Here is a 25631-nt window from a genome sequence, read left to right on the forward strand (position 1 = left end):
CACAAAACCTAGCCCATTATCTTTCTTGCAGTCCTTCATCCTTTCAATTATGAAGCGATAGCCAAGCATCATGGACTTAGATTATGAATCTTGAGTGTTAGGGTAATGATGCAAAACATCCTCTTTCCAGAGCAAGCGAATGGACACCCTAGTACACTGAGTTTACATTTAACCATTGCAACAACCAGTGCTTTGTCTTTCATAGCATGGATTTATGATGAAAGGGTTATTTCTGAAGATTGGGTCCAAATTACTTTTAATTGCCTCTAATCAGATGTAAAGCCATTCCTTCTATTGTCCAAACATTGATACCCAATCTACCTTAGAGATAAATGTCACATTCTATCCTTCTTCCCTGTCACCACGTCGAGGTTTGCCTGTCTCATTGCCCCATTACAATTAAATGCCACTCTCCTGGCATTACATGGTGGGGTTGGACTGTGCTCTCCCTCTGAGCGTGTCTATGACATGAGGCATCCCACCAAGATGCCTTGACAATAAGGCACATACAGCAACACACTCAGAACAGAGAATTAAGGCCAGGATCTGCTTCATTATTTGTAGGCTTGAGAATTGTTATTAGGCAAGTGCATAAGGTGTGAGTGATGATGAAATGAAACATCAGTAATCAAATCAGTTAACATTTTTGAAAGATTGCAATACATCATTTTCTGTAAAAATATGAGGAATAAAAGATATGCTCTTCAACTTTGCACAGCAATTTTGCTTATAAAATAGTTATATTTTACTTTTGCTAAAAAAGCACCAGTCTTGTCTTTGAACACAAACCCATCCCCAATACTCCTCCAGAGTTCTCTGTTGAGAACGTCAACACACATTGCAAAGAGTTTATGTAGAGAAATGTTTGTTGGCATCAATGAGCCACAATTAAGTCTTGCTTAGCAATTGAAAATGTTGTCGCTAATCTACTGTAGGTGTGTCCTTAAAGTTAATTCATCATCTCAGAGTTGATTCCAGTGTCGAAAGGATGAGACACAAGATAATCCTGATAAGTCCCATCGATAAGTTTAGCTGCATTGTTCTTTGCAAACCAGCAGTCCACTTCCTGCTGACCATTGAGAATCTTCCTTTGCTTCCACACGACAGGGACCGTGCGATCCCGCACCTTCAGTAGGGCACTGGAGCTTGGGACTGAAGCCAAGCTCTGGATCCTGTTGGTCAGATTCTTATCAGCAGGATTTGAGCCAGGACTGAGAGAAACCTCTGCTATCTTAACTTCGCTGTAGAGGAACTGGCCTGCACATGAAGACATAAAAGAAAAAATCAGCTCATGTACTAGTTGGTCAAGTCAATGTCTGGGCGAATCAGTCAACAGATGAGATAATTCAAGAACTGCACCAACAGATTCAATCAGTGATTTTTCTTATACTACCTTCGTACAATTTATTAACTCAACATATGATTCTCTGAAGACAGCTTTCTTTGGTCTGTGCCTCAACTCTTTTGTTGACAAAAGTGTATAATGCTGTTGTATTGTGCACACTCTGTAATGTATGTTGCCGCAATATCTACACCTGCTGAAATACCTTTGCATCATCTTGACTCAAAGCTTCTCAGATCACTTGCTCTTCTTATGACCTCTACATCTTCCATATCCAAATGAGCAAACATCCTTGTTCGCAGAGGGTATTTCTCCTTAGTCTTTGACCGGACAAAATGTATGCAGTTCTAGAAATCTACATTAGACACGTGCCAACATTTGCGAACATTCAAGAGAGACATGTAGGGAAACATATTGTGGGAAATGAGGGGCATATTATCAAGGACAGGCGATACATTATCGCCGCTTTTATCAGCAGGAAACTGTCGATAACGTGGCAATAATGGCCTTGATAATATGCTCTATGAATTCCAATCGAAACCCATGTTAGATGTGAACACATCTAACATGGGCTTCGATTGGAATTCATAGAGCATATTATCAAGGCCATTATCGCCGCTTTATCGGAGGTTTCCTGCTGATAAAAGCGGCGATAATGTATCGCCTGTCCTTGATAATATGCCCCTTAATTCCCTACATGTGGATTGTTAAAATGTATCACATTGGCGAAACCCCTATGTCAGTGGTAGTTATGTCGATCTAAATGCAAAGGCAAATGACACTATTTTTCAACAATTCGTCCAAATGTCTCAGTTATTTGTCTTGCGCCAGAACAAACCATGATTATTTGTGCAAAAACTTATGAGTATTGTCATAGTAGCGATGCTTAGGGGTTGCCTTGGTTTGTGGTCTTAATTTGTGTCAGCATTTACTTCAAGACTAACCCATAGGTTGCATCTCTTCTTAGATAAAGGAAAACTACCAGAGGAAGGTCACCACATGAAAAATCACATATTTTTAAATTGTGAATAATTTAATGATTCCATAGTCGGGGTTCTAACCATGGGGGCATATTATCAAGGGGGTTTATCTCCGCTTTTTTGGCTTTAAAAGCCAAGAAAGCGGAGATAAAATTATCTCCCTATTACCTAGCTGCCGCTAACACCAGTTAGCGACAGCTAGTAGGAGATAGCGACCATCTTGGGCCCCACTTTGCATTTCAGTGATATTTATCACTAATGACATGCAAAGTGGGTGTGCCAAGATGTTAGCGACTGAAAACAGTTGCTAACATCGCTATCTCCTATTACCAACTTTTGGAGATATTTGCGCTAAGCGCGAATATCTCCAAAAGCTAACACCTGCCCTGAGCAGGTCTTAGCCATGTTATCCAATGGGAGGTGGATAACATGGCTAAGAGCATTAGCTCGGTAATGCATGAATATCACTGAATTTTCCGCGATATTCATGCATTGCGGCGATTTTTATCGAATTTGCGATAAACCTTGGTAATACCAAGGTTTATTTGCGGTAAAAATCGCCGCAGCTCAGCGGTAAATTTTTGTCTCTAACCAAGCAATAGCGATAATTATCGCTATTGCTTGGTAATATGCCCCCATATTCCTTCTGGCCTCTCCCAATTTAGTGGCTACGTTGCTTTTCTGAAACCAGGGATCTGCATTATGTAGATCACAAAGGTTTGTCTTCATTTGCCCGTAGTATGATTGAGCTAGATTAACGTGCAGTAGGAGGAAATATTGAATCCAAAATATCAAAAGGTAAGGGAGTATAGTTTTCCCTTCCTAACTTCACATATGCATACCTTCACTATATATTAATCTTCAAGGTTCGTAGATGTGGAGCTATGAATAGTAAATTTATACCGCCTCTATATGCTCTTACCTTTCAATATTTTGGTCTATGATATTTTGTCCACAAAATCTTATATCTCAGTATTCCTAGCTTCTATATTCAGTACTACAATCTAAACTGCTACTTTCATTTCCCACGTGGTGGTTTGGACCGAACTTCCCTCATAAAATGGACAAATATGTTCCTTTCTATGCTCCTTACCTCACACAGACACATTGAGAAAGATGAAGTTGCAAAAGAGTGAAAAAATACCACACTTTTATAGGGTTGATTAGTAGTTATAGTAATCATAGGCACAAAGTGGAATTAGCACATACATTGGGTTTTCATTACAGAAACAGTACAATACAGCCCCTCTGTTGTGAAGCACAGACTGTAACCATGCAGTTGAACATCACACATTTTCTGACCTTATATATGAAAATGTTTGCCCGTTACATATTTATGGACCTCCGCCTTCATGCAGAGGGTGTGCCAAGTCTCCTTTCTGGAGAGCATCATCACCGTCACCTGGGAAGGTTCTAGTGCAAACTTGCTAGCTAGACAGGCAGTGGTAGAGCAGGACTGGAAAGCGCACACTTTCATTCTCTTGCTTACAGTGAGCAGGCCGGTGGCCCTACCTTATGACTTCGGGGCTGCTGGGCTAGATGGTGTCCTCCCAGCCACCTGTGACATGCACTGGTTAGGAGGGCTTGGGCAATCAATGTCTGCCAATCACAGCTTGCAACAGACTAAAGCACAGTGAAATATCTTTGTTGGGCATGCCCACCTCTAAGGCCTTAGGGTATGATTAGACTCACCAAGACCCCACTGGGACACATAATGCCACTCCTACAGCAACATCTTAGGTCAAGTAAGCCATTATTATTTAAATGTACGTAATGGAGTAGTAGGGTGGGTTCCTGCCACCAGGGGATCGGAGCATTGACGGTATATCACATTTGATATCAGTAGATGCCTTCCCAGACAAGGACATCTTGAGAAGAGTGAAAACAGCTCTGTGGCACTCTTAATGGCCCTGGAGGAAAGGGGGCCTCCACAAACAACTAGGGTAGGTACCTGGGCAAGGTTTCAGATCCATTCAGTATATTGGCTCAAGGTGTACTTGATGCTGGTGCAGGCCTTGAATAGACCTTGTTTCATAAGACAATCTGAAATGTGTAGGGTGAAAGGACCAGTTCTAGACCTCCGCTTGGTCACTGGGATAAATGGTATGGGTGACATCACACTGACATTACAGGTGGTGGGATATAAACTAGTGAGAAATGTCTTTCATCCTGAGGAATTGTGTAGGTGTGCCTAACAGTCACCATAAGAAGATCTGTGAATATATGTCCCCCTACAGGACTCTAACTGTTCTCCAATTGGCACTTCAGAGCAATGGACCATCCTGCTGGATTTTTCCTCTTAGGCAAGGGTTTCTCTCAGGCAGCTGCAACATCAACAGAGCTGTCGAGGAATGGGTAGGCCTCACTTCACTAACCGTTTGACCCATGCCTTCAAGCACCTATTCAGTTGTAAGGCCACTGATAGGTCTGCCACCCAATCCGGTCTGCATTTACCCAGATATACTCTAAGGTTGTTTAATCATTTTCCACTCTTGATTGAGAGATGCATTGGGTAGGGAATTACAAGGAATGAAGTCTCTTGTCAGTTGGGGGTCTTCCAAATGAGATCGAGGTGGAGCCCCTGGTACAGTTCAGCTGTTTTGATATTAACTTGTGACTTTTACTGATGTTGTTCTGGGGTTCAGGCCCATTTTTCAATGGCACTTTTCTTCCATAGAGTTGATGCCTGTCTAATGTTGTCTCTATGTATTGCCACTTACCTGTGCCACTGTAAATCTGTCTGCGGTGCAGTATATTCCTTGGGATCACATCACCTTGCTATACTTTACATATATGCATTCATTGTCGCTAGCAACAGATTATGTGTATTACAACTAGATACCAACCCCCAGCTCCTCAACAAGGCTAACCCATGGTGAACATTTGTATGGAGTGCACCATGAGAGTGGGCAAGGGAACTGCTTTACAGTAGTTTACTCTTGTGGAAACCAGGGAACCAATGTAACTATCAATAGGCTGGTTCATCACAATCATATCTTGAAACATTATTCAGTCTCATTAAGCACACCCACTTTCTGGATAATCCTAGACATACTCAATACACTAATGGTTTGTATTAGCCATATTATGCCAAAAAGATGGAAGAAAAGTTACTTTTCGATTAAAATATAAAAATGAAAAACTATTTACCCTACAGCAAATTGCCATGTTTCAAGTAATATGAAATAAACAAACAGCTTTGGTGACAAATCAGAAAGTGGCCAAATGGTGAGGTTTTGGATAAAGTTTGCCAAAACCTAACAGATTACTCGATGATTTAGTAGGTGGCTCTACTTCTGGAAAGTCACCCTCATACGTCATCCATTTATCCATATCCAAACTTTACTCCTGTGCAATGTACATTTTCAATTACTTTTACATAAGTGAAGCTGATCGTAAACCTAATTCAGGTCTTTGTTTGATCCATCTCAGGTGAAAAGAATTATAGTGCTGTATCTAGACTCATGAAAGTTGCTACTTTATTGTATAAACAAATTTGTGCACTTAACGGCCATCTTAAAAGATTTCCTAAACATTCTGAGTGAGATGTTGATTCCGACGGCACTGGTAAGTGTAGTCCAATAATTGTGGAAGGTTACTGCATGGCACCGATAATTACAGTTGCGGAATTTGCACCCTGGCAGTACTGTGCAAAAGCCTAAGTGTTTGTTTTTGACTTTGCATTTGGATTGGAGAGTAGTGGGAAGTATGTTTGAGGGCTGTGTTATCTCTGACTGTTGATATGTGTATTATTTATCCATCTTATTTTGTGTTTCTTTCTTTACGTCCCTAATATATTCTTTTAAGTTTCATGCAAATATTTCTCTGACGTCGAGAGGAAGGGCAAAATCTAATGTAAGTCATACACTATTGGCCTTTAAAGCCATCAGCGAGTTCTACAATAAAGCACCAGGATGAGAGTTAAAATGTATTTTTTTTGTCAGCAAATCACTGAACATGTAGACATTCACAAACAAGACATAATTCAGAAAAAGCAGACACTACTCCTCAGCAAAGGCAGAGGAGCGTCGCCTCACTGCTATTTCAGCATGCGAAAAACAAACATATAATGATAGGAACAGGATGTTATTATCCTTTTTTTTCCTATATGGGACTCAGAGCCAGGTCGGAGCGGGCCTGGGTACTGTGACGCCAGAGCAGAGTGAGGAGTGGTTTGCACTCTTCTAAGTGCGCATGACAGTTTGGCCGGCCCTCTTGGGCTGGCCAAACCGTCATGCACACTTAGCATGTTCTCCTCCTGGCTGTGTTGCACAGCCCCATGGAGAACATGCCCACGCTTCCAGGCACTGCCTGAGCCGCCAAGCAGTGTCGTGATTGGTTGAGACAGTACGGGGGGCTGGGTTCTTCTGGTGATACTAGCAGATGAAGAATACGGAGGAGAGGCGTGTGGCGGCACGGCAGCAAAGGTCAAGGTAAGTTTATTTTTTATTTTTTTAATCCATTCTCCCCATCCTAATGCCCCATTCCGAGACAGCCGCTACTGCAACCGAGGAAAAATGTTAAACTATTTGCACAAGTAAATACAATAGTCTTTTCTTTAAATATACTTTTCAAAACATGAGGGACCCGTTTCATGAATAAAGTAGTAAACCTTCATCTGTATATATACGTTTACATTCAAGTGCATGTGTACTACTTTTTGGTATTCACCAAGGTTCCAAATAGCACGCCTGGCTAGCTGGATAAGGCGCAGCATTTCACGTGTATTCCCTGGAATAACATGGAAACCTTTCTAGGGGCTTCTATTCCGCACAAAAATATAGAGCCCGCTGTGAAAATGCAAGGAAATTTTTTTCCCAATGGAATAACCCATTTCCCATCCTTTCAAGCAGATTTACAGGAATTGTATTTCTCTACTTATGGCTGCGAAATCCACACCCATAAAACTATTTACGAGCACTAGGAATTGTTTATTGAGTTGCTGGCAAGAGTATGGGCCAGATTCATGAAAAGAAAATCGGCTCGCAAAGGGCCAGATTCTGAGAATCTGGCCCTTTGCAAGCACAATTTTTGCATTTGGGATTCATCATCCCAAATGCAAAAATCGCTATTAAAGAATTCGCACATTTGCGGGGAATTGCATTTAAGGAATCTCTATTTGAGATTCCTTAAATGCAATTCATGAACCATTTTAAAATTGCGAAATCGCAATTTGGGGGCGCTATTTACCGCGAGGTCAAACCTCGTGGTAAATAGCGAAAACTTAGAAAAATGCATTTAAATGCATTTTTCTAAGTTGCATGTTACACACACACATGTCCTTTGGACATGTGTGTGTGCAACACCAATGTAGATTACATTTCAGGGGTGCTACAGGGTGTCCTTTGGACACCCCTGCACCCTTGAAATCGCAATTTCAAAATGCGAATCGCTAATAGCGATTCGCACATTGATGTGTCCTCCCATTCATTCCTATGGGCCTTTAGGCCCATAGGAATGAATAGGGAGTTATTCCTTATTTGCGATTAGCAATTAGCTAATCGCAAATAAGGAAGCTGTAGGAATCGCTAAATAAATTGCGATTTGGACATGAATCCCGTTTTGCAAGTCTGTAATAGCGATTCCAAAATAATCGCTAGTACTGACTCGCAAAACGGGCCTTTGATGAATCTAGCTGCCTGTCTGTCATAAATTTAACGTTTCCAATTTATAAATGGGTGCAAAAATTGTTTTTAAGAGCAAGCAGCGGTCCCAGGGACCACTGCCTACTCTTTAAAAAATGAAACTGAAAAGTTTTCTTTTTCTTTTTGAAACGTATCCGGTTATCCTTTATTTAAGGAAACTTGCTTTATTTCAACAAACAATAGTTGCTTTATTTAAAAGCAAACACAGACATGGTGGTCGCTGTTCCCAAAATGTCACCATCCCTGTGTTTTTTGCAATTCCAAATGGGTGGCAAATTACGACCAACCTCATGAATATTGATGAGGTAGGTCAATTGCGACCCCATTAGGAATCGCTAAATGTGTCTGAGACACATTTGTTCCTCTCATTTTGTTAGTACCCAATTGCGAGTCGCACAAGATCTCAATTAGGGACTCACAAAAGAATTCCGTCGTACATGTGGCCCAACAAGCATGCAAATCCAGATTTGGGCACAAACTTCCATTTGAGCTCGAATTAGGATAGGAGCTTGAGTGATTATAGTACACCCCACATGTTTTCCCACATGTTTTTTGCTAGGTAAGACATGCCACACATATTCACCTTGTAAAAACATGCACAATTAGTGTATGTTCCAATGAAAGGTGTGAAACCACAATGATGCTTAAATTGAACAGCAAATTAATACCACACTTGATGATATCACTACATATCCAGTGCACAGTCCCCACAAGGGAATGCATGTCTGTCGTAATGAGATCCTCAATCATTTTTCTGGCTCAAAGTGAAGTACTAAATATCTCTTTTTTCATGCAGACATAAAGGACCTACCGAGAAGCCCATGGGACTTTGGAGACAGCCCTTTGGAGTTAGAGATGTAGAATCCAAGATGGTTCTTCTGGAATGGAGCCGGGTTTTTGTATTGGTGAACAAGGATGACGAAGCTTATGGTTCCCTGGATCGTTATTGTGACATTCGAATTAGCCGAAACAGACACACGCAAACCCTCGCTCTCCACTGTCGCACTTTTCTGACAGGAAAGGATTAGCCTGTCTTTGCTGTCCAGGATAACCTTGGCAGGAGTAATCTCAACATAGGATCGGAAGGGCTTGTTGATGATGATTGTGATGCTGCTGAAATACGTCCGATGTTTTTTATGGCCATTTGGAGGTGCCGGGGCTCCTATTAACTTCCCATTCACAGTTACACCTAAGAATCAAAAGGCAGAAAATGTAAACAAAATGAGTTAGTTAAAGGCGATGGCAGTCTGGACACTATTCGACTAACTTCACCACTAACAGGCCCTGATGTCCCTACCACGATGATCAATTAAGTAACTAATTATAAATGTAAATATTTTGTACGTCAACTAAGACTGATTTTAAGCCAGATTCTAATCACTTTAAAGTTTTGCATTGAGTAGAACCGAGGACCAGATGTATTAAGTTGCATGCCTAAATTAGGTCTTTGTGGTAAAGTTGGAAACCCTTAACTAAAACATTTATCCTGCTACTTTCACCACCCCAGTATCCTCTCCACAGACACCAATGAGAACCTATTGGTTAAAGAGATGGCAAGTGGAGGAATTTGTTTTAATTTTCATAGGCCTAAATGTAGAGGGGATAAGTTTATCTGGATGCTTCTCAGTGGAGAAGCAAAAATCATTCAAATTGAATGACAATACAGAGAATAGGCCAAATGGGTGGATAGCTTAGGGCATGATATTGTTAGATGGGTCTAGGTGCAAAGGGAAAAGTGATTCCCCGGGAGGAAACAAGAACAGATAAGTCTTTACTGTCCTGTTTTGCATCTCCATACTGAAACGGGAAGAACAGAACAGCCAATTGTGAAAGCCAGAAACTCTGCAATGATTTGCCACTGGGCTTATGACCCCAGGGAGTAAAACCATCATCTCAAATGCCTGATATCCATCAGTCCTCTGTCTTCCATGATGTAGTATGCTTGAAGATATAGACTGGACAAAGAGATAGAAGACTAGCTGGAGTGAAAGGCTTTTTGTAAGCATAATCAAAGCATTGAGGGAGAGGTGGTAGGATGAAAACATGGATGTGAATGAGTGAATGCGGTGACCAATAATGGAAGAGTGCTTGGTCAATGAGCACATATGACGAGTTAAGATAGAAAAAGTGAAGCATAGATTGATTTCATCACATTGGGAAGGGATGGAGACACTGGGAGGGAGAAATGTAGGATCAGATGCATGGCTTGAGGGTGGAATGCAACCATAAAGGTGGAATACAAGCAAGAACGGATGGCTCGCAGACTTAAAAGATGCGCGGTTTAAGTTTTGGTGGAAATGTGTGGAGTCAGTAAGGATCCTCACCCTCTCAACAGTAGCTTGTCTTTCACATCTTGCATTCTGCAGAAAAGATGGCGTCACGATCAGTATCCTGAGTATATCAGATCACTTACCAGAGTCCTTGTAATCAGATACGAGTCTGAGAATGTCTCCAGGTTCCCCATCTATGTTAAAGCACACCGCAATCTTGCTCAAGGGGAAATCAACGACAAAGTGAGGATCTCCATCAGCTAGTACAACAAGGAAGGAACGGGGACAAAAAGTGTACGTGTCAGAATACACCCAACAGCAACAACTTGTGATCAAAATCTTATTAATTCTTCAATGCCTTAAGAAGATGATGGACCTTTGTGACTCTACCGCCACCAAAATACACACCTGACAAACTATCCATCATCTGCTTCTCTTTAGGAAATCAAAACTATTTGTCTTAAAAAGTTTACAGCTGCAGAAATGACCTTGTCATCTAATAAAACTACATATCTTTTTAACTTATCACACCAAGAAATAAAGTCGAATGTGGCATCGGCAAGACAAAGTAACTTGGTACATGTTTTTGAACTGTCCTCTAATTTACAGCTTTTGCCCTCATATTTGTGAAAAGTGTTACAAACTCAGCGCATACAGAAATAGTTTCGGCCCACACAAACTAATTAACTCAAGGAGAGGAAGAGGGCGGTTTATATTTGCTCATATTCCTTAATTTTAATGCAACATACAACGATTGTCTGGATTTTGGTGAATATATATCCTAAAGTACTCAATGTGTGGAAGTTATTCCACATCTGAATGTGCATTAATATTAATGGCTCCACCTTTGAATTCACATAGGTATTTTAAAATGAAGCTATTGCAATTGAAACAAACTTGTTATGATGTGTTTTAACACATGTTTTTTTGCGTGGGCTGAACTAGACCTCAGTTAGGCATCCACTTCACCTTTACAAAATGGCTGCTATATCATGATGATAGTTGTATTTTGTTTATGTTTATCATTTAAAAACCACGTGCAGCAAGACGTGCACTGTTTATCTTGTATGATATAAAGTTCTCAATCAATTCACTCAAGGAAGTATTTTTGCTACTCTCCAAGGCTCTTCCTGTTAGCATACTGTGTTGCCCTCATTCACAATTGTTTTCTATTGCAACTAGTTTGTTCTAACACCTTCAGATGACATTAGGTCAGAAGGTGCATGAATCAATATTCATGTGGTGGTTAGTACTAAGACGGTAGGGATATAAGACAATGTAGAATAATGTAATGTGATTTGTTGAAATGTGATAATGTTTCTGACACAGTGATGATTTTGCAGTGTCTATCATTTTCTATGGCAACATTCATTATAAAAGGCCTCTAGATTTGAGGGTGAGACAGATATTTTTGGTCTCTATTAGGAATACTGCCCAAATGTGTGCCACATTGCTGGCCATTATTGACTTAGTCCATATTCTGATTTTGCTCATTAATGTATTTGTTTCTACCACAAATAGCCTTTATGGTAATTAATTCCCTATGTCCGATGATTGATTTATTGAACTGAGTCTATTTTTTGCCTTTTGTATCACAATTTTAATGAATAATAAACCTTCAAAGTTTTCCTAAATTACTAGTCTCTGACTCCCTTTTTAGCCTATGCTTTCTTATTAAACTTTATTTTTGAAATGTTGTTTGAACCTTGTCTCCGGGGACACATTGCCTCATAGGCCTTGAAGCTAACACCATCCGGACCCCACAAATTAGGTGCCACTATCATACACATTAGCTGAGTGATACCGCACCCACAACTGCTTACACTGTATGCTTTAATTAAAACCTATTATTGTGATATATTTATTTCTCAGAATTTCATGCAGTTGAGATGAGTGATCCCACAAGATGCCATCATATGAACAGTAATAAATCTCTCCAGTGCACACTATGTAGAAAATTCATGGGAAGATCTATTTTCCATCTTGATATTGTATAGAATGTGACAGGCCGCCGATATTATATCAATGAGCGCCAACAAATGCAGTGACCACTGATAGCCAGGCTATTGCAGCATATGAATTGTGAAGCAATTTAAGGTCCCTCACCCTCTGTGGGACAAAAGTAACAAACCTTAAACAGTGTGCATTGGATCAGTGATTTCTCTGAATAAAATCTTAGAGATTTATAGGCACATAGAGGTGACTTAATGCACATTATGCAATTTAATTTCCATGATGGCTCATTAAGGAAACATCCAGGCATTTTTGTTGTGCAGATGGAAAATGCTGTGGATAAAATGTATATAAAGTACATGAGAGGTCATTTAGATCCTGATGGCCAATCTGTTCCCTGGTAGAGGGCTGATTGCCCTACTTAGAGATTCTGCCTACCTAGTGGGGGTATCAGTGCTGTGCAGGGAGCAGCTGCTGTGGCTCTATTAACAGCACTAACGATTTGCCATGCAGGGGCCGTGCTTAGAGAACACACTCTGCTTATCTTTGGGAGTTTGTTTTCTCTGAACAAGAAACATATGACCCTGATGGACAGGAAGTTTTCTCCATGTGCATAGTAGCCATTTCGTATTTTCCCTCAACCACATCCTCTATGCATCGCAAAGTGGTCAAGAGCGGGGACAATCAATGATGGTTGCTCCACCTTCAATAGGGCAGAACGACCATCACTGTCACTTGGTGGCCTCTTGGTGGATGGACAGCGAAATCAAATGTTTACACTGGGAAAGCCAGCAAAGGCTCAACTCCTGTGAATTTACGCTGGCTTAGCGGCACAAAACTGCAGCTAAAGCGGCCATAATGGGCTTGATAATATGCCCTTGAGAATTCCAATAGAAGTCCATGAACATGGGCTTCTATTGGAATTCTCTAGGGCATATTATCAAGCCCATTATCGCCGCTTTAGTGTCAATTTTCTGCCGCTAAACCAGCGATAATTTTAACGTTGTTCTTGGTAATATGCCCCCTAGTGCTTCTCCAGACTAGAAATAAGAGTAGGAGAAGCAAAAGTGTGGAGGGGTGGGACCACCACCGACCTAAGGTGGTGCTCCTGTTCCACCAAACTCTAAATATGACCCAAGGTCACAGAATGTGGAAAGTAAAATTCTCCTGAACATTGCAATTATGCGATTTGAAAAAACATCTTGAAATGGACACTCTTTGTAAAAATACAGGGATGTTTACAAAAGTGCCTGCTAAAAGTGGAGTTGTAAAAAAAAAGGCTGACCCTCTCTCTATTGGCCTTGTGCTGCTGCTGGGCCAATAGAAGTAAGGTGAGCTACAGACCTGAAGGTGTTACCTTCCACTGTTGCCTGCCTTGCAAAAGCACAGAGCCCCCTTCTGTGTTGTTACGATGTGGCTCACCTCGCACATTTTACAATGCATCTGGCAGACTCTGAAAGCCCTTGGACCTCACTCCTGCTTCCACTCTCCACTACACTTTGGCACTTGACTCCCTCGCGTTCTCCCATCCCTCTGCTGCCCACTATCTTTTGTCACCCTTCCCCCCACATCCTCTGTTGCTCTGTGACCCCAATTTCGCCCCCTGGCTTACTGTACCCATGATTCATCTGGCCCTTTCACCATACCTCAGAGATTTCTACCCCTACTCTTGCTCGTATGCCCTCCCAAACACAAACAACACTGCTGTCCTGTGCACTCCAGGAAACACAGGATGTCTGATGCCAGAGAGACCAGGCATTTGATGTTGCAATCTGCACTCTGTGGCACCAGACATCTTCCAGTTTCAGGAGCGGTACTGCTGGGGACTTTGTCAGGTTACAGATTGTGACATAACACAGTCTCCACTAGTGACATTGCACAGTGCAGTATTTTTATGATAGGTACATTTAGTGTCAACAGCAAAACATTCTGCAAATTTCACATTTTGGAGCTGCAAACTTAGCTTTTTCTGGCTGCAAAACGTGTCAGCCAGAGCCTCAAAATCATTGGGGAGGAGCCGGGGGTTGGGGGGGTTAGGGGGTCATAAAGTAAAAATGATGATGAGCGGATTTGTTTTGTAAGAAATAAACTACTATGAAAAGTAATGCATGATGAGTTGAGAGATGTCTCTGTATTTGATTCAAGTTCATTCAAAGAAATGAAACTTACAAAATATTTAAGTACATGAGTCTAGTTCTGCTTTAAAACGTTCTGGAATTGAGGCTAACTGAAGTAACAGTTGCTTAAAATATGTATTCCTAGACAAGCGCAAAAATCCAGTGGGTGAGTTAGAAATGTATGTAGGTGAAGCTGGTGTGTTCAGGGACTGTTAGAAATGGGGTCTCTAGTTGGCAGAGGCATGCATCCTGTCCTAGTAGGGACCCACACTCTAGTCAGGGTAAGTGTAGTACACACTAACAATTTACCAGTGCTCACCCTTTGGTAGCTGGGCACAGAGTAGTTAGGCTATACTAAAGAGGCAATGTGTGAAGTATTTGTGCACACACACACACACACACACACACACACACACACACACACACACACACAGTAACACAGTGAAAACGCCACAAAGTGCTCCACTCCAAATCGACAACAATTCAACATATACAAGTCAGGATATGAGTTTTTAAAGATAAAATCAAAGTGTAGTGCAATCAAATTAATCGCTTTAACTGGGGCTATCTGGTCACACTTTACCTGGACAAACCCAAAAGTTAAATCCAACCACGATGGAGCACGGGACAAATACATGAGTCACGCAAACCCCCTTACAGTACCATGGGTACATCGGAGATTGAAGACGATGCGTGGCGAATAGGAGGTGAGGCGTCACAGATGCAAGTGATGCAAGGCCATTGAAGCTTTAACGCCCATGCACAATGCGCTGTGCAGCAGAGGGGATGTGTCGATTGCTGGTGTGAGGCCTTGGTTCCTTAAGGCGACGCAGTGTAGAAGATGCTTTGCTGTCATAGTGCAAAGCCTCAATTCTATGGCATCGAAGTTGAACTACTGGGCTTAAGAAGATGCACTAGTAAAAATCCACGCTGGCCCGGGGCTGCGTTGGAGTCGGAGCAGTACATCACAGATTTCGATGAGGCGGTACTCAACCCTTACGCAGTGGCAATCCTTTGGAGGTGACGCAGCAAAGTTGGGGCTGCATTGAAAGTCAAGGCCATTGCGTCACACACTCGCTGAGTGGTGTGTATGGCTTTGGTGCGGGCTGCAGTGATGCGCTAGTTACGTAGGAATGATATGGTTCCGAACTGACGCTTTGGAGTCGATGTGTTGGTTTCTTGGTTGCAGCACCAAATTCACCATTAATGGTCCAGGACTGGATTTGGCACCACTTGGCAGGGCAGGAATCACAGCAAGGGAGCCCAGGTGCTTGTAGCAAGATGCAGATTACGTTTTTGATGTTCCTGAGACTTCAGCAACAGGAGACAAGTTCAGTCAAGCCCTTGGAGATCCTTAGAAAGCGGATTATAGAGAGCACAGTCCAGTCCTCTCACTCTCAAGTAGGAAGCAGCAGGCCAACACAGCAAAGCAAGTAGCAAAGTGGCAGCCCCTCCTGACAGCACAACAGCTCTTCTTCCTGGCAGAATGTCCTCAGCCCAGAAGTATTCTGAGTATATGGTATCAGAGGTCCAGTTCTTATACGCGTTTTAGCCTTTGAAGTAGGGAGACTTAAAAGAAGAGTCTTTGTAGTGCACAAGACCCTACCCTTCCTGGCCCTGGCTCCAGACACACTGCAGGGGTTATGCAGCTCTTTGTGTGGGGACAGGAACAGCTCTATTCAGGCACAAGTGTCAGCTCCAACCTACCACTCTAGCTCAGGAAGACTCATCAGCCTGGTGATGGCCCATTAGGATATGTAGGGCACACATCAGCTCCCTTTGTGAGTGACTGTGTAGAGTGAAGTCGCAAAGCCAAGCTGTCACCTTGACCCAGACATGTATTTTAGGGACAGGCAGAGGCACAGAATGGCTAAAGAATACAAATATACACTTTCTAAAAGTCTCATTTTCAGACCTGCATTTTAAAACCAACTTCACTAAAAGATGTGTTTTTAAATTGTGAGTCCAGAGACATCAAACTCCAATTTTCTATCTCCTCACAATCGGAAGTTACACTTGTAAAGTGTTACAAGACAGTTCCAATGCTCACCATTGGGGGGAGAAATAGGACTTGCTGAAGTGAAAAACATATTTAGCAGTTTTTCACTACCAGGACATGTAAAACTTAAGAGCACATGTCCTACCTTTTAAATACACTGCACCCTGCCCATGGGGCTATCTAGGCCCTACTGTAGGGGTGCCTTAAATGTAATAAAAGGGATGGTTGTGCCTGGCAAGTAGATGTACTTGCCAGGTTGACATGGCAGTTTAAAAAATGCACACACAGGCTCTACAGCAAGAGCCGTCCCTCCACTAAGGCGGAGGAGCTTCACCCACTGCTCTCAGAGCAGTGAAAATTGCAAAATAAAATGATAATAACATCGTTATTATCATTTTATTTTTCGTAGCTACGGGGCTGGGGTGGGGTGGGGCAGGTGTCAGAGCCTGGGAGGAGTGATTTGCACACTCTAAGTGTGCATGATGGTTTGGATGCAGTCTTGGCCCGGCCAAGCAGTCATGCACACTTTCCATATTTTCCACCAGGCTGTAATAAACAGCCTGGTGAGAAATATGCAGAGTCTCCAAGTGTCCGTCTTAGTACCAAATCACAGACAGCGCTCAGACCAATCACAATGTCACATTGTAGCTTCATGATTGGCTTAGGCGAGCCTGGGAGCTTCCTGGTTCCGGGACATATCCTAAAGCGAAGTAACAGGGAGAGACAGCGGCCGCTATGAAAAGGTAAGTATTTTTTTAAATAATTTTTCTTTAACTCTCCATCCCCACCACCCCATTCTCTGGCAGCCGTCACTGGTATAGCACAAGAGACGAGGACCTGGGCGAGGTGGTGGCCTTCACAAGAGTGACTCAATCACATCTCCCCACTAGTCACTCTATGTTGTACAGTGAGTAAGTACTGTCCTTCTTCTCATGCTGGCTATTAGATTGTGTGTAAAAGCAACAAGGGCGCCCAGACGAGTCACCATAGGACCTCGGGGAACATTTTTAAAAAAATAACAGTGGTCCCATGCATAAGTAATGTACGGACAACAATGAATATAGACACAATGGAAACTATATGTAGTTATGACATGTTCAGCCGGACAGAGGTCCAATCCTTTACTTTAAAAAGAATCACACAAAATACCTTCAACAATTCTTCAAAGTAGGACACAAGCCTGTACCCTAACACATAGAGATTGGCATGGTGAAGAATTAACAAACAGACAGGACAGGGCTTTTGGCCAAAAGCTACGGATTTCTGTGAATAAGACAGTAACAGAAATTCAATGAGCATTATTTAAAGCTACAGAAATACGTACAAATGTCCTGTAAGCTGGTCCGCTGTGGTGTAATGGGAGTCCGCTGCTCCCAGTAAGCATGAGAGCAGCAGCGCCGCAGATAAAGATTAAAGAACCTAATGCACTGTCCCAGCAACAATATTAAACTTCAAACAATGATGGTATCATCGTATGAGTGTAAATAAATCTCTCTAGCACGGCCCGCGTTCACTTGAAGCTCTGAAAGTTTCACGCTTCAAAGAAAACAAGCACTTCATTTAAGCAGAGCTAATGAGCTGTAAAGGGCAGAGGGGGGTTCTTCTGATCCAAGATAGATCCCTTTAAAATGTTGGCGATTGCTTTGTTTACATGTCAATGACATTTCTGAGCTAGTTCTTTTACCTTGCATCATTAGGAGAACCCTATGCATTGCTAAACCAAGGCTGACCTCCAATGGGATGATTATTTTCAACCCTGCGGTTTAGTTCTCGCCTACGCAGCGTACATGCGCTGCATAGGAAAAAGACCTGTAGCAATCTCTACGGTTTTTGTCCCAAAAACGTGCACGTGTTGCATTGCCCTCAATAACAACGTGTGCACGTTTGGCGATTCCCTTGCGGGGGCAAGCTTGACACCATATGTTTATAATTGACTTGCAAACACATGGTGACCCTGGCTCGCTCCCACAAGGAAAACGCTTTGTGTGCTCTTGGCCGCACTCCCCTCAACCCTCCCACTTTTAAGCGAGGTGCGCGCACCTGTTAAATATCCTACCACGTTAAGTTACATTCGGTTTCTCTTCTGCTTCATTGTAAAAGATGTTAACATATTAGCCACGAGATGGTGCTCAGTGAACAGAAAATCCGGTTGCAGACTTTTAACAATGTTATGTAAAGTTGGCTGTGTCATTGTTTTTCTAAATAGGCATCCCTGTTTGCATATTTTGGCACAGTTGGCTAAGGACACATACCGCCTGCCTTGAGTGTTAACTCCAGAAATGGAAAGTTTCTAATGGGGTCCTTCTAATCCTTTTTTATGTGAATGAAGGGATGGCTTTGTTCTAGTGCATCTCTGCCGCATGGCTTAGACCTACTCTGCTTTTTGAAACTCTTTTCTCTACGTCTTTTACTTGTTTTGCTAATGAGGCAGCCTGCAGGGGTGAATATGCTACGGAATGTGAGTATGTGGCTGTTATTAGAGGAGAAAGCTCTGAGCATTAACCTGCTTTTTGGGGGTTGTTGAGTGCTGGTTTCTAAATCTTTTGTTTTTCAATGACAGTTATTAGTTTTCACAATACAACCATGCCTGTTCGAAAACCTGATATTTGTTTTCTGTGCAGGTTTTCTGAGCAACACAACTTCTCAAAGCCCAATGATGCACGGGCCCTGCACTTGATGAACCTCTGTGCACAGAATGTAATGCAGGAGCTGGAGGACATTTTGCTTGCTTATGGCCAGAGTGGCAAATATAGCTTTGTCTTCAACAAGAAATCAAATTAGTTCAAAAGGCGGGCCAGGTGAGTAAGGTGGAACTACAGAAAGAAGGAAGAAGGAAGAAAACTGATGTGTTGCCAATTTTCCGTACCTTTTGAAAAACATTGTCCTTACTTTGTGAGCGTGCGTGCCCAGTGACCTAGAAGTGCGTGCACCCTCTTCCCCCTAGCATGCAGTAACTCGAGATGGAATAGTAAATTATGCATGCAACTAGGTGTGGTTATCTCAATCAATCAATCAATCAGTCATTTGTTAAGCGCACTACATACCCACGAGGGTCTCAAGGCGCTGGGGGGGAAAGTGGGGGCCGCTACTGATCGAACAGCCAGGTCTTTATTATCCTCCTGAAGGTCAGCAGGTCTTGGGTCTGTCGTAGGCCCAGTAGGAGGGTGTTCCATGTCTTGGCGGCGAGGTGGGAGAAGGATCTCCTGCCGGTGGTTGTTCTTCGGATGCGCGGGACGGTAGCGAGTGAGAGGTCGGCGGAGAGTAGCTGGCGGTTGGGGGTGTAGAAGGAGAGCCGTCTGTTGAGGTAGGCTGGGCCGGTCTTGTGGAGTGCCTTGTGTGCATGGATGAGGAGCTTGAAGTGTATCCTCTTGTTGACGGGGAGCCAGTGCAGGTTTCTCAGGTGGGGGGTGATGTTGGCCTTGTCGTGGTATATCGAGGATCAGTCGTGCGAGGCGTTTTGGATGCGCTGTAGTAGAGTGATGAGCTTGGTCGGGGCTCCCGCGTAGAGGGCCTTTCCGTAGCCCAGTCTGCTGCTGACAAGGGCCTGGGTGACTGTCTTTCTAGTATCTGTCGGGATCCATCTGTAGATCTTGTGGAGCATGCAGAGAGTGTTGAAGCAGGAGGAGGAGACGGCGTTGACTTGCTTGGTCATTGAGAGCTTTGAGTCGAGGATGATTCCCAGGTTGCATGCATGGTCGGTGGGGGTCGGGGTGCTCCCAGTGCTGTTGGCCTCCAGGAGTCGTCCCAGGCTGACAGGTTGGAGTCAAGGATGAGGACCTCCGTCTTGTCCGAGTTCAGCTTCAGACAGTTGATCTTCATCCAGTTGGCGATGGCCTTCATTCCTTCATGGAGGTTGGCTTTGGTGGTGATGGGGTCCTTGGTGAGGGAGAGGATCAGTTGAGTGTCGTCGGCATAGGAGTTTATGTTCAGATCTTGCTGTCGGCCAAAGTGTGCGAGCGGGGCCATGTAAATGTTGAACAGTGTTGGACTGAGGGAGGATCCTTGGGGTACGCCACAGATGATCTCGGAGGCTTTGGAAGGGAACGGGGGCAGGCGGACGCTCGTGGTTCTGCTGGAGAGGAAGGAGGTGGTCCATTCCAGAGCCTTGTCTCGGATCCCGGCGGTGTGAAGGCATGTGTGTAGTGTACGAGGGCAGATGGTGTTGAAGGCGGCGGAGAGGTCTAGGAGGATGAGTACTGCAGTCTCGCCGTTGTCTAGCAGGGTCCTGATGTCGTCGGTGGCGGCGATGAGGGCGGTCTCTGTGCTGTGGTTGCTGCAGAACCCTGACTGGGAAGGGTCCAGGATTCTGTTCTCTTCGACCTATCGGGTTAGCGGTCTGTTAACTATTTTCTCGATGACCTTGGCTGGGAAGGGGAGCAGAGAGATGGGTCGGAGGTTCTTGAGGTCTCTTGGATCTGCCTTGGGTTTTTTGAGTAGGGCTTTGATCTCGGCGTGTTTCCAGCTCTCTGGGAATGGTCGCGGTCTCAAGGGAGAGATTGATGATGTTGCGTAGGTGGGGTGCGATGGAGGTGTTTGCTTTGTTAAAGACGTGGTGCGGGAATGGGTCTGACGGGGAACCGGTGTGGATTGTGCTCATGGTCTTGATGGTTTCATCGACGCTCCGTGCTGGTCCAGGCTAGCAAGGGGACGTGGTCGATGGCGTGCAGAGGGTCAGTTGTGTTGCTGTCTGTTGGGGCTGTCTGGGTGTTGAAGCTGTCGTGGATGTCTGCTATCTTGTGGTGGAAGAAGGTGGCGAGGGAGTCGCACAGGGCTTGCGACGAGGGGATGTCGTTGGTGTTGGAGCTGGGGTTGGAGAGTTACTTCACGATGTTGAAGAGCTCCTTGCTGTTGTGTGCGTTGTTGTTGAGGCGGTCTTTGAAGGAGGTCTTCTTGGCAGCCCTGATGAGGTGGTGGTGGTTGCGAACGGATTCCTTGTGTGCTGCGTGGCTATCCGGAGTTTGTTCACTGTGCCATTTCTTCTCTAGTTTCCGGCAGGCTTGCTTGGAATCTAGGAGTTCTGCGGTGAACCAGCTGGCCCTCTTGCTGGTGTCTCTGTGGGGGGTTTCCTTAGTGGGGCGAGGGTGTTGGCGCAGTCCTCGATCCAGCGTCTGAGGTTGTGGGCAGCGACGTCGCTGTTGGAGGGTATGGTGGGTGGGCTGAGAGTGAGGTTTGCAAGTAGTTGGTCTTCGGTGACTTGAAACCTGCAGTAAATAAGCCGGATGGTAGACTCGTGAGCTCTAATTTTGAGTCAAAAGTCAATGATTTTGTTTTAACCCAGCTTGCTTATATTTCTCTTTTGCAGTTTTGTAATAACTAATAGCGGGAAACACATATAGCCACAAAGGCATTTTAACTGACTGCACACAATTATTTCTTTGTTCAGAGACATAAGTCTGATCTCATAGATAGTATGTGTGGGGTCCTTTTTGTCTCCACAGTTTAGAGTCTTTAAGTAAGACCAAGTCTGAAAAGCGGTAGTACGATTTGCTCAGATTGTTGGTATGTGGTCTCTCTCCCATCCCTAGCTCCTTCCGGACTTCTTTTTTCTTTCTCCCAGTTTTATGGAAATTGTTCTGCTATGTCCAGTGCTCGAAATGGAAAAATAGAAGTGAAGGTTTATAATGCTCTCCCTTGCCTAGCCGCTATGATACTTAGTGTACTATTTAAATAGTGTATTTCTGTAGTGCTGCTTTCTAATGCTATATCTCCTCCCCTTTCCCACTTTCTGTTTTCTATTTGTGTTCCTCTCTACCCATCAGTAAATGTATGACTCACGTGGTCTCCAAGTTTGCATCGAGTTTTGTCTTCTATTGGAAAGATTTCTTTGCGGAGCAGCCCCTCCTCTACCCACCGGGATTTGATGGCCGAGCTGTGCTATATCCGAGCGACCAAAACCTGAAGGACTACCTTAGCTGGAGACAAGCAGACTGTAAGCCACGTGAGAACAGTGGGAACGCCAGCAGGGCTACTGTCAGCAGCTGCGAGTTGACTTTGACAAGGAAAATCGATCAAAGGGGCCCTTTTAAGAGAAGGGATCGGCACTGATGTAATATAGTAGGAGAGTGGTAGAGGCTACAACATTTCTGGGGGCAGGAGAAGAAGGAGTAAAAAGATTGGTTGTGGATGACTGACTTTATTTGCTTTCGATATATATTATGGTATCTTCCATTCTGTGTAAGTTGGAATCGGAGTGGGTAATCAGACCACATTAACAACCTGTATAACACTGCTTTGTGGTCGCTCGAACAGGGAGCAGGTCTGACACCAGCGCAGGAGAGGTTGCGGGTAAGGAACTGTATCGTGGAACGATTGCCAGCAGTCTATAACAATTAGTGCTTTTATCGTGTATATTCACCAGTGACTGCTGGCACTCTGCATTGGCCATGCATCTTTTCAGGGCGAAGGTAGACGAGATGTCATCAGCATATAGATACGGTGGCAGGATATGTCTTGTTGTCATCGCAGTCTTTTTCTTGTGTGGGACTTAAACCCTATGATACTCTGCCTGGGACCCAATGCCTCTCCCACCCTTGGTGCTTACGAGATGTCATCACTAAATGCAGTAGGATCTTGCGTTCTCATTGGTGGGGGGTAGGACCTGGCATTCTCAATGGCAAAGTGCAGGGCTTAGTGGTGTCAATGGCAGAAAGATTCTGTACAAAGAATGCAGCGATGCTGTCCGCATTTTGGTTTGATTTATTCAACAGGGTCCTCTTAATTGCAGTAGGGATCCTTGGCAACAAGTCCCAGCAGTGCGTCTTGATGCGTCATCTTCACTCCTGTGCTGTCACCCAGAGGCAGTCTCCCACTTAAGAGCCCAGCTCCCCCCATGTCAATGCCACTGTTCTATTTCATTAGAACACAGGAAGCAGAACAGTCTGACGCCATTCAGGCTGGGTCCTTGGCCTTCATTTGTTCTGTTGGGCATTTGATCATAATGGAGACCTGGCACCAAGGCACCGCAAAGAGCTTTAATGTTGTGCCCGGAGGATTCCGCAGACAATGTAGTATTGTAATCCACCTGAGACAATTACTGAAACCAGGATGTGGCGAAGAGGGCAAAACAGTTAATTCTAACCGTAATAGACAGTACACTGCGCATTTGTTTTTACTGAGCACTTATTTACAGTTTGAGGCACACTGCAGATCTCATGTTTGTCTCTTCTCTTTCCAGTGTACAGTTTAGAGTTCTGTTTAGTGAATTCAATATTAACTAAAACAATGAGCCCCTAATGTACCGTGTCGTTAAAGAGATTGTACTTGTGTGCAATACCCTAGTTAACCTGAGCCAGTAGTGAAAGACTCTATCATCAGATTTACACTGCTTATACAACAAGCATTGGCATAGCCAATAAGTCTCGCCTTTGGGACCTTATAAGTGTTTAGTTATCTAGCACAGTATCCTTGGAGCAACAACATCAAGTGGTGCATGGCTACACACCTATAAGGTCCTAAAGACAAGGCCTATTGGCTATGCCACTGCTTGTTTTATATATTGCAGGCAGCAAACTGGAAGGCATTGGTGGAAGCAGGAATCTAGTAAGATGTGAGACAGTTTTTAATGTGTTTAATTATTTCGAGGCTACACATTCACAATTACTTTAAAACTCTTCTTGCTTACTGAAATTAGCTTTAAGCTGCATAATTTTCTATGTTTTTCAACATTTTATTTGGGGAGAGCATCCCCCCAGCACCACTTTTGTCAATCGGACTCGCTCGTGACACAACATACATCCACAACTTTTATGACTCAGCACTTTCAAATGTCACCAGCAGCCACTGCTCTATTGTGGCAGGCCTGAGATATGTTTGAAAGGCTACTCATGTGATTGATCAGTGCTGCTGGCACACTAGTAGCATTTGAGTTACAGGCCCTGGGCATGTGTAGAGCACTGTACTAGGGACTTACTAGTAAATCAAATATGCCAATCATGAACAAACCAAATGCCATTCCATTTTAGACACAGAGCACATGCACTTTAGCACTGGTCAGTAGTAGTAAAGTGCCATATAAACATGAGTGGGACCCTGAGAAGCTAGTTCTGGGATAACATCCAAGCCAGGGAAAATACAAACAAAGAGCATGTACGGATATCCCCACTAAGTAAAGTTAAATGGGCAGTAGCTCCAAAAGTAAAAGTTATCACCCACAGAACAGTTCACATAACAGTTATTTATTTATCATCATTATATTTTTTTTATAAAGTAGAAAAAGTCATTTTTAGCATAAATATTTCAGATATATAAAAATGTTCACATAATTAAAAACAACAATCATGTGTACACTACATCAAAGATCGTAAGTCAGACAACAAGCCCAAAGGGGAAAAAAATAATCAAGTCACACTATACAGAGAACCAACTGACTGATATATGAGCCATAAACCAACACAATTGAAGTATCACAACCTAACACAATAAAAAACAATAAACAGTAAATTACATAAACAACACACACATCACAAACATGACCACAAAGGTGAGAAGCGCTGACGCGGGTTTCGGAAATGGCACTGCTTCAAGTTTCCTTCATCAGGGCGCAGCCTTCATAATTTTTTATTTCTTAGTGGTCGGAAGATAGTCATCAACATTAGAAATGCACAATGTATATTGTAAATGCGGGGCTAAACGAAATGTCTCGAGAACCAGAACATGGTGAAAATTAGGGGCCATATTATCAAGAAAGGGCGATACATTATCGCCGCTTTTATCGGCAGGAAACTGCTGTTAAAGCGGCAATAATGGGGTTGATAAAATGCCTTTGTGAATTCCCATAGCAGCCCAGGTTCTGGTGTTAACCTGGGCTTCTATGGGAATTCACAAGGGCAGGTTATCAAGCCCATTATCGTCGCTTTAGCGGCACTTTCCTGCCAATAAAAGCGGCGATAATGTGTCGCCCTTTCTTGATAATATGGCCAGTGGAATGCAAAATATATCCACACTAAACCGGCACCAAGGGCTGAATATTGATAAAATTAAAGTTCAAACGGCCTAAAATTTGCAGGTACCGGATACTAAGGTATAAGAGTCCAGGCACAAAGAAAATATAGTAATGAAGGATCCAAATCGGTTTACTTTAAAACTCGAGCATACACTGTATTTGGGTACGGACTACTTCTACAGTATGTCAGGGGGCCCGGAAAACTATGAGGGAATATAAAAACGGGTCATCCTGACGGTCCTCAGGTCGACAATGAATGGCTGAAGTTTCAAAGGACGCTAATGCCGAACCGCAAATATAGTCAGGGCTTTAAGTGGGCCGGGTCTCAAGGGGTCTGAGCACCGGCAGTTTTTTTCAGGGGGCCTCGAAACGGGTCTCTATCAG

At 43.5% G+C, this 25631-nt stretch overlaps 1 protein-coding gene and 1 pseudogene across 1 annotated transcript in view; one reads left to right on the forward strand and one right to left on the reverse strand.

Annotated features, from left to right (window-relative positions):
- Nucleotides 1-239: 239 nt before the first annotated feature.
- ITIH5 (inter-alpha-trypsin inhibitor heavy chain 5) overlaps nt 240-25631 on the reverse strand; it is a 264445-nt gene continuing 239053 nt past the window's right edge. Inside the window, exons 12-14 of the mRNA XM_086918959.1 lie at nt 10381-10497; nt 8779-9156; nt 240-1257 (exon numbers count right to left, since the gene is read on the reverse strand). Of these exons, the coding sequence (XP_086775085.1) occupies nt 950-1257; nt 8779-9156; nt 10381-10497 (803 nt within the window). The 3' untranslated portion in view covers nt 240-949. The remainder of the gene's footprint in view (nt 1258-8778; nt 9157-10380; nt 10498-25631) is intronic.
- Nucleotides 17042-23601, forward strand: LOC147751091 (putative tRNA(His) guanylyltransferase; annotated as a pseudogene).

This window comes from Lissotriton vulgaris, chromosome 1_1 (assembly GCF_964263255.1).
Source record: "Lissotriton vulgaris chromosome 1_1, aLisVul1.2, whole genome shotgun sequence".
Classification (NCBI taxonomy): Eukaryota; Metazoa; Chordata; class Amphibia; order Caudata; family Salamandridae; genus Lissotriton; species Lissotriton vulgaris.